Source organism: Hesperophylax consimilis, chromosome 3 (assembly GCF_061612785.1).
Source record: "Hesperophylax consimilis isolate HC1 chromosome 3, BYU_Hcon_1.0, whole genome shotgun sequence".
In the NCBI taxonomy this organism is placed as follows: Eukaryota; Metazoa; Arthropoda; class Insecta; order Trichoptera; family Limnephilidae; genus Hesperophylax; species Hesperophylax consimilis.
The window spans coordinates 20783124-20801106 of record NC_142838.1 but is presented as its reverse complement, the minus strand read 5'-3'; the positions used below and the strand labels follow the sequence as shown (position 1 = coordinate 20801106).

At 36.5% G+C, this 17983-nt stretch overlaps 1 protein-coding gene across 2 annotated transcripts; it reads right to left on the bottom strand.

Annotated features, from left to right (window-relative positions):
• Positions 1–5842: 5842 nt before the first annotated feature.
• On the bottom strand, positions 5843–9784 carry RpL13 (ribosomal protein L13). Of its 2 annotated transcripts, none has more exons than XM_089649106.1 (4): positions 9694–9784; positions 9254–9503; positions 7587–7892; positions 5843–6018 (listed from the first exon to the last, which is right to left on the bottom strand). In XM_089649106.1, the coding sequence occupies exons 2-4, from the start codon at positions 9494–9496 to the stop codon at positions 5893–5895; spliced, it is 675 nt and encodes a 224-aa protein (XP_089505232.1). In that variant the 5' UTR covers positions 9497–9503; positions 9694–9784; the 3' UTR covers positions 5843–5892. The 2 variants fall into 2 exon arrangements, with proteins under 2 accessions (XP_089505232.1, XP_089505238.1); XM_089649112.1 differs by having other exon boundaries at positions 9631–9703.
• Positions 9785–17983: the final 8199 nt, after the last annotated feature.

Here is a 17983-nt window from a genome sequence, read left to right as displayed (position 1 = left end):
TTTTGAACAATGCTTCATACTTGACATATGTCTTCCTCCACAACGTATAAATGTTATTTAGGTACTATATCGATAAACTTATTCATGTTATTGATTAGTGTTATCCTGTATTATCTTATTGTTTTGGTGAAATTAAAGATTTTTAAACATATGTAACCATAAGTTCATGAGGCTGAAAAATGTCGGAATTTTTCGTCGTACTGTCGGACAATCATGTTTTGGAAATTTTCTTCAGTGTTTTTGCAAATTTCTTGTCATTTTGGGTTTCTTCTTCTCAGATTAACAAGTTTCATCTTAAGGAAATGCACTGTAAAAGTTTATTTTCTTAGTCAGATGAACCTTGCCCTTGGAAAACATTTCGACATTTTTCTGCTTCAAGGACATTTTTATTTTTATAATAGTTTTTTTGGGCTAGTGAATGAATAGAGTAGGCTGAGAGCAATTATGTTGTCTATGTTCGCATCTTTTTTTAAATGGCCTTGAGTTTCCTCTACCTTGTCTACTGCTCTGCTCCGCACGGTAGGTACTGCTTGTATATCTGTGGTTAAGTACTGTATAATTCTGTTAGATACAAAAAGCCGGAAGATATCGATCTAGAGAGTGGTATATTTATGCCTTTGCCTTTGCTCCCTCCTCTTCTGACCGATGTGTCGTCATCGTCAAACACGTTTAGTTTGTAAACCGATGACGAATCGAACATTTGATAAAAATGCTCTTCTAATACCGTGGCAGATAGTAGCTCTGTGAACAGTAGACCTCGCTTCTAAAAAGGTATCACCGTCCCAGTTCCATCTTGTCGTAAGGTCAAGAGTTGAAAGTCGGTTTTGAGTAAAACGCATTCAAAGTTGAAAATCGATTTTTTGATCACTGGAGCATCACTAATGGCTTCTAAGTACAATATAATATTCTCGATTTTTTATTGTTATTTACCCATCACGAAATTACCCTTTCCTGTCACCCTAATTTTTAAATTTAATTTTAAAGTTTAATAAAAATTGACGATACGACAAATTGGAACTGAAATATCTGAAGGAATTTAGCAAAAATATGTTGTTAAATTAAATAATTTAGACTAAAATAGCAGTTACCTACTTAACCCAGTTAATAAAGTTTTTGTTTCATCACTTTCCATGACTTTATATAACTTTTTAAAGATGTGATGAATTATCCGGTCACCATTAAGGACAACTATGCAGGGCGTGGTCTTGAGTGAGCTTGGGCTCAGTGCCCAATCAGGAGTGGCACTTGGTGCTGGTAGGTTGCGGTCACCACTGTGTTGGCGGAGGCCATTAGCCGCATCCTGGCTCCAGTGACCTGGTTTCTCATCAGGCCGGCAAATCCATTTAGTCCTAATTCCGTGAACATTGTAGATGCGGTGCTGTATTTTCGGTATCCAAATATGATTCTACAGGCGTCATTATATTGAATTCGGAGTCGTTCCATTGAGCAAGTTCGGTAGTGACACCATGTCTCGCAAATATACAGGCCGGTACAGAATGCGTTGAACAGTATTGCTGCATTTGCAAAATCTGCGGGCAATCATATTAGACACTATGCTTAGGCTTCTTCTTTGTCGTTCGATAGGTCTTGATTAATAATATGCCCCTAGTATTTTACATTCGAACATGTATTTATTCTTGCCTCGTTAAGGTGTACGGGGAGCATCTTACTTATATCTGGATTTTTCCGTGGTGGAACGCAACCAATTCCATCTTCTTCGGGTTGTACATCATATTATGCTGTTTTCCATAATCTTCACAAATATTTAGTATGAGGAGTCTTATTTGATAATACTAAATGTTTATTTATTTCAAGTTAAATATTAAAAAAAATAATAGTTCTATCTTGTCGTAACATTCAATTTGGGTTCCCAATATAATAATAAGGTAAAATGGAATTAATAATATATGTATACGATAAAATAGAATGGAAGATACCAAATGTTTATTATTAGATATTACGGCAAGTGGGAACTCAGCTTGAAGGATACGGCAAGATAGAAATAATTTTTTTTTGTAAATTATGGATTAACGTTAGGTTAAATGGAACTTGTAATACATACGATAAAATAGAACGATGAAACACAGACTTCAGCACATACGACAAAATGGAATTCTGTACAGACTTGACTAGGGCAAGACAACAAATTGAATTGGAGCATTTGGTGGAACAGGTCTCAAGGACTAACGCCATCATCATAAATCAAAAACGATTATTTTGACCTTCAGACAAGATAGAACTGGAGTGATGGATAAAAATACTATTAGTAGACCTCGCATCTAAAAAAGTATGTTTCCAATTTTCTCATAAACCAAAACCAAAATTTTCTCAGAAATTATGGTAAGTAGGTATTTACTTAAGCACATACCTACTTAATTATAAATCATAACACAGGCATGTACCTAGCTCGATGATCTAAACATTCTCAATGACTAATGAAACAATTTATTTTATTTAAAATAAGTTTACTTAATAATTTCAACCACCACAACACAGGCATGTACCTAGCTTGGTGGTCTAAACATTCTCAATGACTGATAAACAATGCACTGAATAAAGAAAAAAAAGGAATTTGTCCAAAAAAACATCACAATCTCAATGACAATTCTTTTTTCAAACTTTCTTTAGGCAGACATCTAAAATAATATTTAAAAAGTGCGAATAAAAAAGTCCTAATCAACCCCTTAATTTTTCTTTTGGAAAAAGAATCATTCCTGAACATTGAAACAGAAAGAAAAGCAAATTTGCAGATAGACGAAATGCAGAACGAAGTGCATTAAATGTGAATAAGAGAATGGCAATATTGATGATCTCAAACCCATCAGAATATAATAGCTTCAACTGAGTTACATGCCATATCAAGAATCATGAAATTTATTAGATAATCTAAGTTGTAAAATATTTCAAAGATAATTCCATTATAAAAGTTAGGTACCTTAGGCACATTATAATCAGGCCCGCCATATTAGGGCGCAATTGGAACAGTCCGCTCTGGGCGCCGAACTGCCAAGGCGCTCATAATATTTAACACATCGCCCTTGAGATTATTCTTCATAAAAACGGCACTACACAAAAATATAACTCTTCTGAATATTATTGACTAGCTGTACCCCGCCACGCGTTGCTGTAGCTCACTCTGTCTGTGCAGGTAGAAAAACAATAGCGAGTCTAACAGATGGCGCTATTTAATTATATTTAAAAGCATGTTTATACCTGTCACAGGTGACATCTATATTGTATATGTACATGTACATAAAAACACATGCATATTAGAATGCAACATTGTGTCAAAATTCATTAATAAGATAGATAAAAGATATGAAAGAATCCATAAAATAAAAAAAACAAACAACTATTCTTAATTTATTGTAGCAATATGACACGACAATCCAGTAAAAATTATATGGCTTTAAAAAAATGAATAAAACACTATTTTTTAATTTAATGCAAACCAAAAAAATATTTATTTTTTCAATCACCATGTGGTGGTGTGAAGGAGCCCGGAGACTATCAATGTCAATTGTGAATCTTGTTACGTCATTGACGGTATATTATTAACCTCAACACAGGCTAGTCCCAGTTAGGTTTTTTATTTTTAGCAGTTTGTCTAACGGGTTCTTTACATTATAAATCTTATCACAGTGAGTTTACAGCTACATTTTTACAATTAAATAAAACAAAAAATCAAAAAATTTCCAGAAATATAGCAAAAAAATGTTATGAAAAACATAAATAACAAATTTAAAAGTCTTAGAATAATACATCATTGTAAGCTGATACAAATTAATTCTTTCAGTAAGTTCACCTATTGTTTGTTTTGGACACAGTTTTTAATTTCAGCAAGTAACATATTAAAACAACTGGGAATCATGTAGTTTAACGTTCTTTGTCTATATTTATTTGTATGCTTAGGTACAATAAGTACTTCATTAAAGTTAAATGAGAATTATGATGTGTTCTAGCCTGTTTATATATAAAAGGTTATTTATATGCTCAAATAAAATTTTGAACCACAGAATTGCTCTCACTGAAAGAATTTTGAGACTGATACTGAGAAGTATGGAATATTATGCCTTTCTTTGTAATGTTAACAATAACACATACCATATGAAGAAACAAAAAATAAATGTGCATTGAAGTGCACACTTCAATCAACCAGTCAATACTTTCGTCAAAGTTGCTTTGTGGACGTCTGCAGAAACATAACCTAAAATATGCCAGTACATTGATGGATTTTTTCCACATCTCTGGATATTAACGATATAATGCAATTATAAGTAAAAATATATCTCATTCTGAGTTAAAACAAAAGGGCTCTTGATTGTCAATCCCACAGCGAAACATCCATTCCAGTCAATCAAAGTACACATCATTCCCTGTTAAATAAACCACTTTGCTTGATGTTATTCCCCTTTATATCAGATCCATTCCTTTTATTATATTAAAACAGCAGGATCATAAATAAACCACTCACAGCAGGACGCTAGGGTCAACCCATAAATCAACTATCTGTAGGGTCAAGCTGTTTATTTGCTAATAGAAAACAAAAGAACAATGATTACTATGGAACATACAAAATTGAATATTGTGGTGAGATCTTTCAAATTTATACACGCCGCGCACCCTCATCAATGGGAAGCAGGGGGGTATAACTCCGATCGAAAATTGGAACCGAAATATTGTGACGTCATATAAGTTTTTCATTGGTGTATAGTATAATAAGTAGGCTTCGAATTAGAATTTTACTGTCTATATATGACCGGTCAGTGGTTGAGTGGGCATAGCGCTTGGGTCTCACCCGAGCGTCGCGTGTTCGATTCCTCGGCTGGCTAAGTCCTCCATCACAACACAAGCAACATTTTCGGCTTTCTGTGATGGTAGTAGGAGATTTTCAAACATTGTTGGGTTATTCGTAACCCGGGAATGTTTGTCTTTCTTTTTAAAAAAAATATATATTGGCATATCTCAGCTTTTTTAGGACCAATTTGTTTCATACGAAAAGCTCGATCTAGTGAGTGGTCTATTCATGAAGGGAAGCATAAATAAACCAAAGGGAAGTCTCGATCGCCAATCACTTCAATTGCCTCAAGTAAACAATCAATTAGCAATTGTCAATTACATCAGAAGCAAATTGACAACAATTTATATTGATAGTCCTGTCTGCTTTAGCGGCACACAACTTTATCCACTGCCATCTTTATTAATATATTATTTACTAAACTCCGCTAAACCCAGTCCAAGTCCGAAAACAGGTCTCGAACTGTCGTTGCATTTTCTACAGCATGGCCCATATTAATAAAGATGGCGGTGAATTGACAGATTAATTGAACAGTAGTTATGTATTACAAAAGAAGTCATAAGTGTAATATAGTTGGCGTGAAGAATAATTAATAAAACACTAATCAGGGTATCAAGGTATTAAAAACAGAATTTAGAAAAAAAATTACATACCTAAAAGGAGAGCAACCTTCAAAAAATTATTCTTCATTAAATCAGTATTATTTCATTCCATAATTCATAAACATTTCTTCAAAAATCAGCATGGGCAGTATTATTTTTTTCGGGGAATAGATAGGTTTACTAAAACTTTAATTGTAATAAATTATTTCACTCCTCTTTAATTGAAGTCTAGGGTTTGAACTCCTGTCGCTGTTGACGTTAACGCATACATATTAGTCACATTGAATTGTATTTGGACGGTCTCCAATAACCATTGATTCTCAGACAATCAGCATTTTGTCAACTTCTAAGTAAGGTTATTCTATCAGACATTTCAAATGTGGTAAGGCACTAATCGTCGCAGTTGTTTATATTTGAGTTAAAATTATAAATAAAAGACAGATTTTAGATGTTTTTCGTTTTTATATTTATTTTCTTATGAATGATACAAGTTTACTTCTTTCCCTTAACTTTAGGTGCTTTGGGCGCCTTGGTGGCTTTGTTAAGGTCATCTGCGTTCTCTGCAGCTTCCTTCAGTTTCTTGGCGCGGATTCCAACCATCTCAGCATCAATTCGTGCCTATGAATAAAACATTTAATTATATTATAATACGCAATTACAAAATATCATTTTAAACCTCGTCAAGAACATTGAAATACATAAATACAGCTGTGTGTACAAACAAATACATGCCACAACAATTATTATACTTTCCATCACAAAACCACGATTGTAGAAGGCTTGATCTATGGCAAAAAAAAAAGTACTTGTTTCCATGTGGGGAATGTGATGTTCGTTTATGATATATGAATTATTAATTTTATTACTTTTTATTTATCTAATTATTTTTTTAAGGGAATTGCAACGTAAGGGTTCATTTTTACCCCTCGTGGTTTGCAGAGAATATACAAAGGTTAAAAATCTAATCTGAACATTACTAGTAAATAACTGAATAAATTCCAAGGTATTGGAGAAAACAATGTTTTTTTGTAATGCAATAACAAATTTTTAAACCAAAAATGCACAAGAATGAAAAGTTAATAACACAATATGGATGATATGAACATAATATGTCATATAACTTAAGACAGTAAAAGAAATCAGTTTTAACCTGTTGAACGCCGAAATAGAAAAGTCAAAAAGTCGGGCGAGAATTTGCCGAACCGCGCAAAATTACCTTGATGAATTTTGATCAAACATCGAAATAAAAACTACGATTAATCTTTTCTTGCAATTGTATACTGTTTACTATATAATGTATCTCATTATTCATGTATATATTGTAAGAATATAATGATCATTGTAGAAATGTATTATATATTTGTACAGCACCCTTGAGGTGATTCTGCACAAAAACGGCACTATACAAATATTATTATTATATCGTAAGAATATAAATCTCCAGAATAAATTTTTTTCAAATATTTGTTTTTTAAATCTCATTAGAGCAAAAGGCAACTGGCAAAAAATATATGTAAACAAATATATAAACCGATTTTGTTATTTCTACATAAAGCTGAATCCATACCCTACACGAAAAACAACAAACAAAAGTTGTTTTCAAAGAAAAAATTAGTTTTTTATTTAAATTAAAATGGTGCCACAAAATAAGTTTGCTGAGTTAGAAGAAAAAATTAGTTTTATAATACTTTGTAAACTAATATTTTCATTTTTGTGATGCCCTTTTCGTTGATGAATTTTGATGTTCATTTACAGATTATTTCAAAAGCTGTCATAGAGGCTACATTCATGAAATAAACAGTAGAAGCTAGTGACATCACAGCAAGCGATTCTGATTTTGTCCTCTGTAAACATAAAGGTTAAAAACGCATCTGAAAAAATTCCAGCGTGGATGGTATTAGAGCTCACGTGCGCCGAGCCCGGTCATAAAAATTGGCATGCACATGTGCTCAAACAGTCCACTGATTAATAATTAATCTTATGATAAGTACATTTATGCACAAAAAAATCCTGCATAAATATATTTTAAGTCTAATGTAAATTCATTGTCACTTCACATAAGTCGTCCCAAATTCAAAAACCATTATTATAATAAAGCAAAACCAGCAAAATCACTAACTTTCCAAATCATTGAATGCAACGGAAACTAAACTGCAGTGTAAAAAAATTTTAAAAGAAAGTCTCACCCTCTTGATGAAAGCATACGCCTCGAAAGCCTTCTCCTTGTCGGTGATGACGCGAGCTTTCTGTGTGGGCTGCGGCTGGCGGATGGGCATCACGGTGCCCTTCAGCTGCGTAGCAAGCTTGCATTCCTCCTTGGTGGCCTCTCCCTTGCGCACCTTCTTCACGCCACGGGGGAACAGGATCAGGCGGCCGCGGTACTCCTTCAGGCGTTGCACATTCACCTGACGAGACTCCACTGACTTGTTGCGCCTGCGGGGATCCACAGCCACACCAATGGCACGCGCAAAAGATGCACACATATTGGCAGACTGAAAGTTAAGTAAATCAAGTTATTTTTTGGCTAGAAAGCTGCTTGGAATGTGGTTAAAAGTAAAAGGTGTATCGATTGCACCAAAACAGGTATCATGAATTAAAGGACTGCTGAGGACCAATAATTGGAGTAGCAACACTACTAATACAACAAAGAAAGTCAAGGCCCACAACAGGCAACTTCCCACTCACAATGATTTCATCTCGAATGGTTGATGACCTCAGTGTGAATGAGTTAATGTACAGTGAAACCTTGTTTTAACATTTTAATGATTACCTAAGTTTAAAAAAAAAAAAAAAACATATCCTAGTCCCTAATATATGAAGGTACGTACCATGGTAATCAACTAAGAGAAATATATTAAAGAGCTGTCAAAAACCTCTGTTGCCATTCGAACTTGGGCATAAAACAAAATGTACGAGATCTAGAAAAGCAAAAGAACCCGATAAGCCAACGACAAAACAAAGCCTTTATAAATGTCACCGGTGCTTAATTCGGTTAGCCCCCAAATATAATTTACAGGTGGTTAAAAAAAAAAACTAAAGTTATATTATTTACATTGTGTCAAGACATCACAGCACCCTTGAGGTAATATTTCAGAAGAAAAAAAAACAGCACTATACAAATTATCCAATAATAATAAGTATCATTACAGGGTTCGGCAGTGATGAAGTGGCAACCAAGATTGGATAAATTAAAAAAGGAAGAGAACTATACTGTCATATTTTATGGCCTCTTCGTCATAGTGGATATCAAATGCTTTTAGTTGTTTTACAACTAAGCTAAGCTTTTTACTCACCGATATGATGAATAGCAACATAATCGAAATATATATTATAGATACAATATTAAATAGTTTCTAATGACTAAAATTAAAAAAATAATAGTTAATTTGACTGAATGTTGGGTGCTTTCGGTAGTAATTATATTGGGTCTGAAGGAAATTTTGAAAATATATTGGTTCAAGCCACATACATATAGAGATACTATGCAAGACGTTACAAAATTTTTTGTAAATAATACAAGTTTAACTTTATTATTAGATCATAGTTCACGTAAATGTCAAAATTCGCTAATAAAATTTTCAGTTTCTTACAATATCAACAATGTGTAATTTTATTGAAACTAACCTCAAACTCATAATTTAATAGTGCTGTGTGGACCAACAGATTGCGCAATGTTTACTCACTGCAACATTCAGCAAACAATAACTATACAAAAATAATAGAACCGTTGAAGAGGGCTATTTCAGAGAATCCAAAAATACGAAAAGGACCTTTCACTGAAAAACTAAATAATTTCGCTGTTGCTTCACACAATTTTAAGTCAAGCATTTAAATAAATATGTATAACAATTACCTTGATCTCATCGAGGGTGAAACCACGACCAGCACGGATCTTCTTGTGGTATTTGACAGTGGGACACCTCACCACCGGTCGGAGGGGTCCAGCAGCAGGACGAGGGAACACCGCACGGGCTTTCTTTACCCTGTTCTGCTTCCTCTTGTGCTTGCGGGCTGGCTGGTTGAACCAGGTTTTCACAAACCGTTGCCAATCTTTGTGGAAGTGCCCATTTGGGATCATATTATTCCCTTTACCCATCTTGAAGCTGCAATGAAACAACGATCTGTCAAAAACATTACTTACAAAAACCCTTGAGGTGCCGTTAAATGGATAACTAAAAATACACGTATAAGAAGAATTTCATTATTGAAGTGTATATTGCTTTATCATACAGAAATTAAGGCCGATGGGCCGGAATACTAAAGAAAATATTCGGTACGAAGTCGAAGCACTACCTTGTTTTTATCCACCAACCGGAAAAGAGAGGACCACAGACAAAGACGACCCAAGAGAATTTCTATGAAACCATATGCCATAGACTAAACACCAAAATCAAAATATTTATAAAAATACCGAAAGCAAACTCCAAAAGTACTCAACTCAAGATGGTTTTATAAATTAATTGGGCTCCACTAGGATGGATTAGATCCACCCACAAGTACACTTAATAATTTTCAATTGTTTTATATATTTGTCGAATTTTAAATAGGTACACGGTTATCTACGTCCTTTAAAACACGTTTTGTATTTAAAAAAAAACTATTTTTAGAAGAAATCAATCACTTTGTAATGTAAGTTTTGTATGTTTTCTTCTAATATTATTTCTTAATAATAATAATAATGATTGGATTATTTATATAGCGCCGTTTTCGTGAGAAAATCACCTCAAGGGCGCTTAACAATTTAATTTATGCATTGATCACTTAATTACTTTTGGTTTATAACTAAGTTTCATAGATAGAGAGAGACTTATAACTATGATTAATGTCGAATGATTTACAACTAAGACTTTTAACTAATGACCTAAGCTATACATATTTTTATGACCAAGTGGGCATTTACACAATACCGCTATAATACGACTTACAACTAAGGCTTAAACTACAGATTTACGACCAACATACATATTTAATTTATATTTACAAATACCGATTGTTATGATTTCTGCCCGTGGTGTCAGTTATAAAATATTTAAAAAAAAATTGTTTACGCGTAATAAACGGTTAATAACGGTGAAAAAAAGGCAAGTAGAAAAATCCCCTGGACTGAGCAATGAAATACTACTGATGAATAAAACAATAAAAAAGGTCATCATTCTGGATACGACAAGTTGAAAAGGTGAGTCTTTAGTTTTGCTCTGAACTCAGATGAGCTGTCGATCTTTCGCAAATATGAAGGGAGTTTGTTCCAAGCTGTTGGGCCTGCTACTGCAAAAGCTCGGTCTCCAAAATTGGTATTGTGATTGCGGATAGGTACTGAAAGTCTACCTATGGCTGTTGAAGATGCTTATCGAAGCGTTGCTTGCATAGAATTAACATAGTTTGGAATGCAAGGTTCCGGCAAGTAGGATGGCGCCATATCATGTATGGCTTTAAAAACCATCCAGCAGAGTTTGAATTGGATTCTCTCAGGGCACTTAAGCCAATGAAGGTTCCGCAAATGTTGTGAGATGTGGGAATATTTGGAAACACCGGTTATCAGCCTTGCTGCAGCATTGAAAACAGACTGAAGTCTGTCAGTGTATATTTTAGGGAGACTTGCGTATATGCCATTGCAATAGTCGAGTCGTGATACAACGTAGGAGTTTACCAACATATTTGTGGCGTTAGCCGGAATATTTCTTTTTATAGATTTGATTTGACGCAGGTGAAAGAAACTTGCGCTCACTGCTTTGTTAATTTGGGATTTGAGTGAGAGATCTTCATCTAGATGAACACCTAGGAGTTTAATGCCATTTTTAGGGATGATGTTGCAGCCAGAAGTAATGAGAGGAGTTTTGTCTAACATTGACTGGCGCTGTTTTGTTGCGGTCCAGAGAAATTCTGTTTTGGATGGATTTAGTCTAAGTTTGTTCGAAGACATCCACTCTGTTATGGCAGCAATGCATTTAACAGTGATATCTTTTAATTTGTCTTTCTCATTCGGTGCACAGTAGAAATAGATTTGCTGATCGTCAGCATAGCAATGGGAAAGAAGTCCGAATGAATCTATAATTTTGGCAACATCGTTGATGAACAGAATAAAAAGTAGGGGAACCAAGACTGAACCCTGGGAGACTCCAGAAGTCAGGGTCACGTAGGGAGAGTTTTTACCACCCGCTTGTACAGATTGGGTTCGGCCACAGAGGTATGATTTTATCCACTTAATAATTTCAACACCCAGTCCAAAAGTTTTTTCCAGTCTGTCGATCAGGAAATTGTGGTCGATGGTGTCAAATGCTGCAATAAAATCTAATAATGATAGCAAAGCTAGCTTACCTGACTCATTTGCAAGCATCAAATCTGACAACACTCACAGTAATCCAGTCTCTGTAGAATGGTACCTCCTATAAGCTGATTGGAACTTTGACAGTAGTTCATTTTTCGCCAGATGGGCGGTTATCTGCCTGATCACAATTTTTTCTAGAATTATTGAGATGAACGGTAGATTTGACACAGGACGATAATTACTTAAATCCTCAGAATCTAGTTAGGGTTTCTTTAGAATTGGTAAGACAAGGGCCTTCTTAAGCAGTTGGGGTACCTCACCTAAGTCGAAAATTTTGTTATATAAGTGAACTAGGAATGGTACTATATGTTTCAGACATTTTCAGAAGCCACGTTGGGATTGGGTTTAAAGCAGGTTGTTTGTTTAGTGAACTGGATACAATTTTGGTGACTTCTTCGGATGTAGTGTGTGTGAACTTAATAAAGAATTCGCCGCTGTAGGTGGTGAACGTAGGTGGAGGTGCAGATGCTGTTGTGGCCCGAGTATTATGGATTTTTTCTTGGAAAAAGTCGGAAAAATCTTTCGGACTGAGCGCTGCCGTGGTTGAGTTTTCAGACTCACCTCTGACAGTTTTAAGCGAGTTCCAAAGTCGCTGGGGGTCAGAATCTTCGCTCTCAATCTTCGTTATCCAGTAATCGGATCTTTTTCTCCGAATTGTATCCCTATATTCAAGTTGCACACTAACCCACGCTTCCCTTTGGCTGGCTAGTTTTCCACTCCTGTATATCCTCTCAAGTCGGCGCATAGCCCTCTTCTTTTCCCGGCATTCTGCGTCAAACTAGGAATCAGACTTGCGAACAGCACAGGTTTTGGTCGAAAAGGGGGCATGTTTGTTTATTAGTGTAGTTAAAATATCATTATAGACTTCTACTAGGCCAGATGTCGAAATGACATTACTATTTGTGTCGTATTTTGCAAGGATGGAAGTCTTTAGTTCTTCCTCAAAGAGGGCAAAGTCAAACTTTCGCCACGCTCTGGTCGTCTTCGTTTTGTAGACAGGTTTGGAAGTATTAAAGTCTACTTTCGTACGCACAAGCCTGTGATCTGAGAGACAAACGTCTATTACTTCGGTTATTAGCGGTGGGTCAGTATTCCTAGATACAAAAATATCAAGTATTCCGCCTGCGTCACGAGTCGGAATATCTACCCATTGCCTACATCCGTAGCACTCTAAGACATCAAGAAATTTTGTTGTGTTGCTATCAGTTTTCCTATCTATTCTGATATTAAAGTCTCCGGTTATAATGAGGGCACCCGGTAGGGCATTTACCCGCCCTAAAAGTTGCGCAAATTCGTTATAAAAATCCGCAGTGATGATCCTCGACCCCGGTCGGTAGATAGTGATTAGTGTGAAAGACGCCCCCATTGAAGAAATACAACATCGCAGAGATTCAAAAGTGTTGTAATCTCCAATGTTGATTTTGGATATACGCAGTCCTTGACGACCAATGATCGCCACCCCTCCATAATTCACAAACGAGATGTTATTGTTTCTGAGGTCGTCCGTCGATTTTCGTCTTGTCTGTTCTACGACCGTATAGCCAAGAGCTCGCAACTTTTTTATGGAGGTGGAGTCATAGTTTTCATGCCACGTCTCAGTAATCAATAGGATGTTCAGTTTCTTCTGGCCAATAATATCGTGAACATCATCCACCTTGTTGTTCACTGAGCGTGCATTCCAATTTACCACTGCGAGTCGGAGGTTTTGTAAATTTGCATGGCGCTGTATGGATACGTCTCTTATTGAAGTTTTTATTTCACCTGTCTTCTCATGTTCAGGATTGTGGGTTACTGCACTAATTTTTCTTGATTTATTTTTGCGATTTCGTCCTCCCCGACAACCTCTAAATCTTATATTCTTAGCAGAGTTGCGATTTAGATTGTAAAAGTTAATTTTTGCAGCCGCTAAAGGTTTTAATACCACACGAGCGTTTTTAAAACCAATTAGTTCATCTCTATCGTACACAATCACCATACTGATGCCATAAACTAACCGGCTTGCACATTTATATTATTGGGTACATATTTTCAGTAACACAAAAAAACAAAACAAGGTGTTAGTGAGATGAGACCCGGCACCCGAAGGGACAAAACATGTGGTCAATGGTCAATGGTCAGGGCACAAATTATTCGGTCTATGGCACTGTATTTAGAAACACTGTTAGATTGATTTTTAAATCGTAACAAACATTATTCTGAAATTCCGAATTACGTCCACACTAGTAACTTTAAAATTATTTCGAATTTATTCACTTAACCTAAAAATTATTGTGATTATTTTATGGTATATTTACACTGAAAAAATTAAGAATTTCTCAATATTTTCAAAATAAACGAGGAGCGATTGCAAAACGCTGCCGGCTGCCACGATGGCGCCCTATTCTTCAGGAAAACCGCGATCACATGTTTATTTTTATCTGAATCTTTTTTCCAGTTCTCCAGAAATAGATGGAGAGCCATTTCACGTAGTTGGTTTTTTTTAAACCATATAGTTCAATATATAAAGTCATTTTTTTTCTATAAAACAACAAGCAGTTTTTTATTAATTAATGTTCAAGTATCTGATCGTACTTAGGGAGCATGTTGACAGGTCTATATGATAGGAAAATTTTTGCTGGGAAGTGACAGCTAGGTCGGAGTGTCTCATCACCACATAAATCAAACCAAATCAAACATATTAGTTATTTTAACCCATTTAGTAATTTATTCTTTTGTAATTTAGTTTGTGTAACTATATTTGTGTTAATTGTTAAATATTGTGTTGTTTTTATCTGTTTGTCGGTAAGTCTTGTTAAATAATTGATGTAGGTAGGTTAAAAATATTAGTATAGAGATGGAACGGGGTAAACCTCCTGATCCCCCGGACGAAATCAACGATGGCTCTTTTTCAGACTCCTCGGTGGGCTCAATGGAAACGGTTGCCACCGATATTCCAGAACCCTCAGACTTCATCACAGTAACGACTAAAAAAAGGAAAAATTTAAAGCTTGTGCGAAATTCCAGTACAGATTCCGAAAAAGTACCCCACAAAATTCCTACACTTGATAAAAATAGAAGCTTTGTAGACAATGTTATTCTTCCGTCCAATCAGCAGACCCCATCTATCCAGCCACTCAACTCGTCTATCACAACGCCAATTGCTAGTCCAACTACTCCTGTCCCCATACCGACACCAGCCCCTACACCCTCACGAATTTACAACAATTTAGACAGGCCTCCATACATCACACATGTCACTAAAATTTCAAAGGAAGGAGGTCCAACAACATTGTATGACATTGACTTTGGTCACTTTCTCCACAAAAATAAAATCAGTCCTGTCTGGAATGGAGTTAAGTCGGTTGGTCGTAACCGTCTTCCCGTCGAGTTTAAGACAGCGGCTGAAGCCAATAATTTTGTTAAATCAGCGGTTGCCAAGGAAAACTCCTATAACGTATTCATTCCTTCTTACCAGGTTACTAAACTTGGAGTCACTAAGGGGATTCCGCCACACTGGACGACAGAGGACATCTTGGAGAACATTAAGGTTCCCCAGGGTTACGGAAAGGTCATTAAAGCTCGCAGACTAAATTATCGTTTTAACACTGGAAACGCCATAGAATGGAGACCCTCTCAGTCTGTTGTCCTCACATTCAACTCCAAAGATCTCCCTCAAAATGTCACCATGTTCCACGTATCCCTACCAGTGGATCTCTACGTGTTTCCAACTGTGCAGTGCTACAAGTGCTGTAGGTTTGGACACACGAAGACCCTCTGCAGATCAGAATCTCGATGCTATAAGTGCACTTTGTCTCATAGTGGCGATAGCTGTAATTCAACGGAGGAAAATTATAAGTGCTTAAACTGCTCAGGAAACCACTTGTCGACCAGCAAAATTTGCCCTGAAATGTCAAGGCAACGCAACATCAAACATACAATGGCTGTAAAGAACATTTCGTATGCGGAAGCATCCAAAATGTTCAATAAGGCTGTCATTTCTTATGCTGAAACTGCATCCAAAAATATTTCCTCCCCTCATCAATCTTCTTCTTCATCAACGAAGAAAACAGTTTTAAAGTTCAGTAAACCCCGAGTTCTCCCAAAAAAGAATGCCACTAGTCACGAATCCTTGTTATGGTTCCCCAATGGACAACTCCCTCCCAACTCTGATAGAACAATACCCAAATCACCTGTCAACGCAGACCCACATAACATTAATGATCTTAATTCTACACTTATCACGTCATTTTTACACATCCTTCAGACTTTAAATAAAAACAATATACAAATACCGTCCCACGTTGCCAAACAGATTGTACAGATTATAAATACCTCTAGAAATGGCCCCTCTGACGAGGATTCTTCAGTGGAATCGCCATAGTCTCCGAAACAAATCAGTAGACATCTTACACACATTAAACTCACTCTCCATTGCAGTGGCTGCCGTCTCTGAGACGTGGCTTGAACCGGACTCTCATTTCAGAGTTCGAGGATTCCACTGTCTTCGTGACGACCGCCAAGATGGGAAGGGTGGCTCCGCTCTTCTCATTAAAACATCCTTACCCTTTTCCCCAGTAGATGTTAAGCCAGCCGGTTGCCCTTTTCAGGTGACGGCCGCTAAGGTTTTTGGCACTAAAATCCTTTCCCTGTATATATCCCCTTCTAATAAACCCTCTAAATCAATTCTTCAGGCAATGCTTTCTAAGATAGAACCACCTTTCCTTGTTCTGGGTGACTTTAATGCTCACCACGGATTATGGGGCTCTGTGTCTTGCGACAGATTGGGCAGAGACATTGTTGACCTTCTTGACGATCTTGATCTTTGCATTATGAATGACGGTTCCCCTACCCGTGTTCAGGTACCAGGTCAACGACCCAGCGTGGTCGACCTTACCATTTGCAACTCAAACATAGCCGGATCCTTGTTCTGGAAAGTTCTGGAGGACCCGCACGGGAGTGATCACTATCCAATCCTCATAGAATCCTCCAACATGCTCCATACCAACAAGGCTTTCACGTTTCGTAATCGTAAACCGAGATTTGTAACCTCGAAGGCCAAATGGACTGATTTTTCAAAGCTCATAAAGCTCTCCATGCTTAGTCTGCCCTCTCCGACTAAAGATAATGTCACGGAATGTTACGAGTTGCTAGTTTCATCAATCATCGCGGCTGCAGAGACATGCATTCCTATCAAATTACCTGGCAATAAAGGAAAACCTCCCCCAGCCCCATGGTGGGATAATGAATGTGCAGACGCAATAGATTCCAGGAAGAGATATGCTAAAATATATTCTTTGAACATGACCCTTGATAATTTCCTGAACTTCAAAAAGATTGAAGCTAAGACCAAGCGATTGCTCAAAAATAAAAAAAGGCAAGGATGGAAAAACTTTTGTTCTTCCTTATCTCCCGATACCCCACTCTCAGCTGTTTGGAATTCAATCCGCCGATTCAGAAGTTCTTACGTCCCACCCGTTCCTCATCCACTCTCTTCAGAATGGGTGAAGGAATTTGCTGATAAATTAGCTCCTCCCACTGCGAGTAACTGGAACGATACGGAATTCACATACTCGTTTCGTACGCAAGGGTGGATAGACTCACACTTCAATATATTTGAACTAAGAGAGGTTTTAAACGACCTTAGAGACTCAGCTCCCGGCGAAGACGGTATTCCGTATAGCCTCATGAAAAACTGTGATGTTGCCATACATAATTATTTTCTTACACTTTTAAATTTGATGTTTGACACAGGTAAAATTCCAACCTCCTGGAAAACCCAATTAATTATCCCTATTCTGAAACCCCAAAAGGACCCCAGTTCTGGTCTTTCGTACAAACCCATTGCTCTTTCTTCTTCTTTAGTTAAAATTGCAGAACATTTGATAAAAAGACGACTAGACTGGTATGTTGAAAGTGAGAAAATTCTTCCCAGCTCACAGTTTGGATTTCGAAAATCAAAAAGTACAACTGAAAGCATTTCAATTCTCACTTCTGATATACAGATGGTCCTAGCTGAAAAAAATATTCTTGTCGGTGTCTGCGTAGATATTACCGGAGCTTTTGACAATGTTTTATTAAACGTTCTACAGAGAAAATTATTACAAATCGGCATCCCCCGTAAGCTTGCCAGATTCATAATCAACCTTCTTCTTACCAGAAAAATTCAAATCCAGGTTCTGAACTCCCCTTCTCTGTTGAGAACGGTAAACAAGGGTTTGCCTCAGGGTTCCGTCCTTAGTCCTATCCTTTTTAATATTTACACCTCTGACCTGCATCAGA

Bases quoted from the DNA above. Each gene is read 5' to 3' on its own strand.
- RpL13 (XM_089649106.1), bottom strand. From the start codon at position 9,496: ATGGGTAAAGGGAATAATATGATCCCAAATGGGCACTTCCACAAAGAT. The intron at 7,893-9,253 runs GTAATTGTTATA...CTTAACTTTCAG, and splicing joins TCACCCTCGATGAGATCAAG to TCTGCCAATATGTGTGCATC. The intron at 6,019-7,586 runs GTGAGACTTTCT...TTTTATTCATAG, and splicing joins CGTATGCTTTCATCAAGAGG to GCACGAATTGATGCTGAGAT.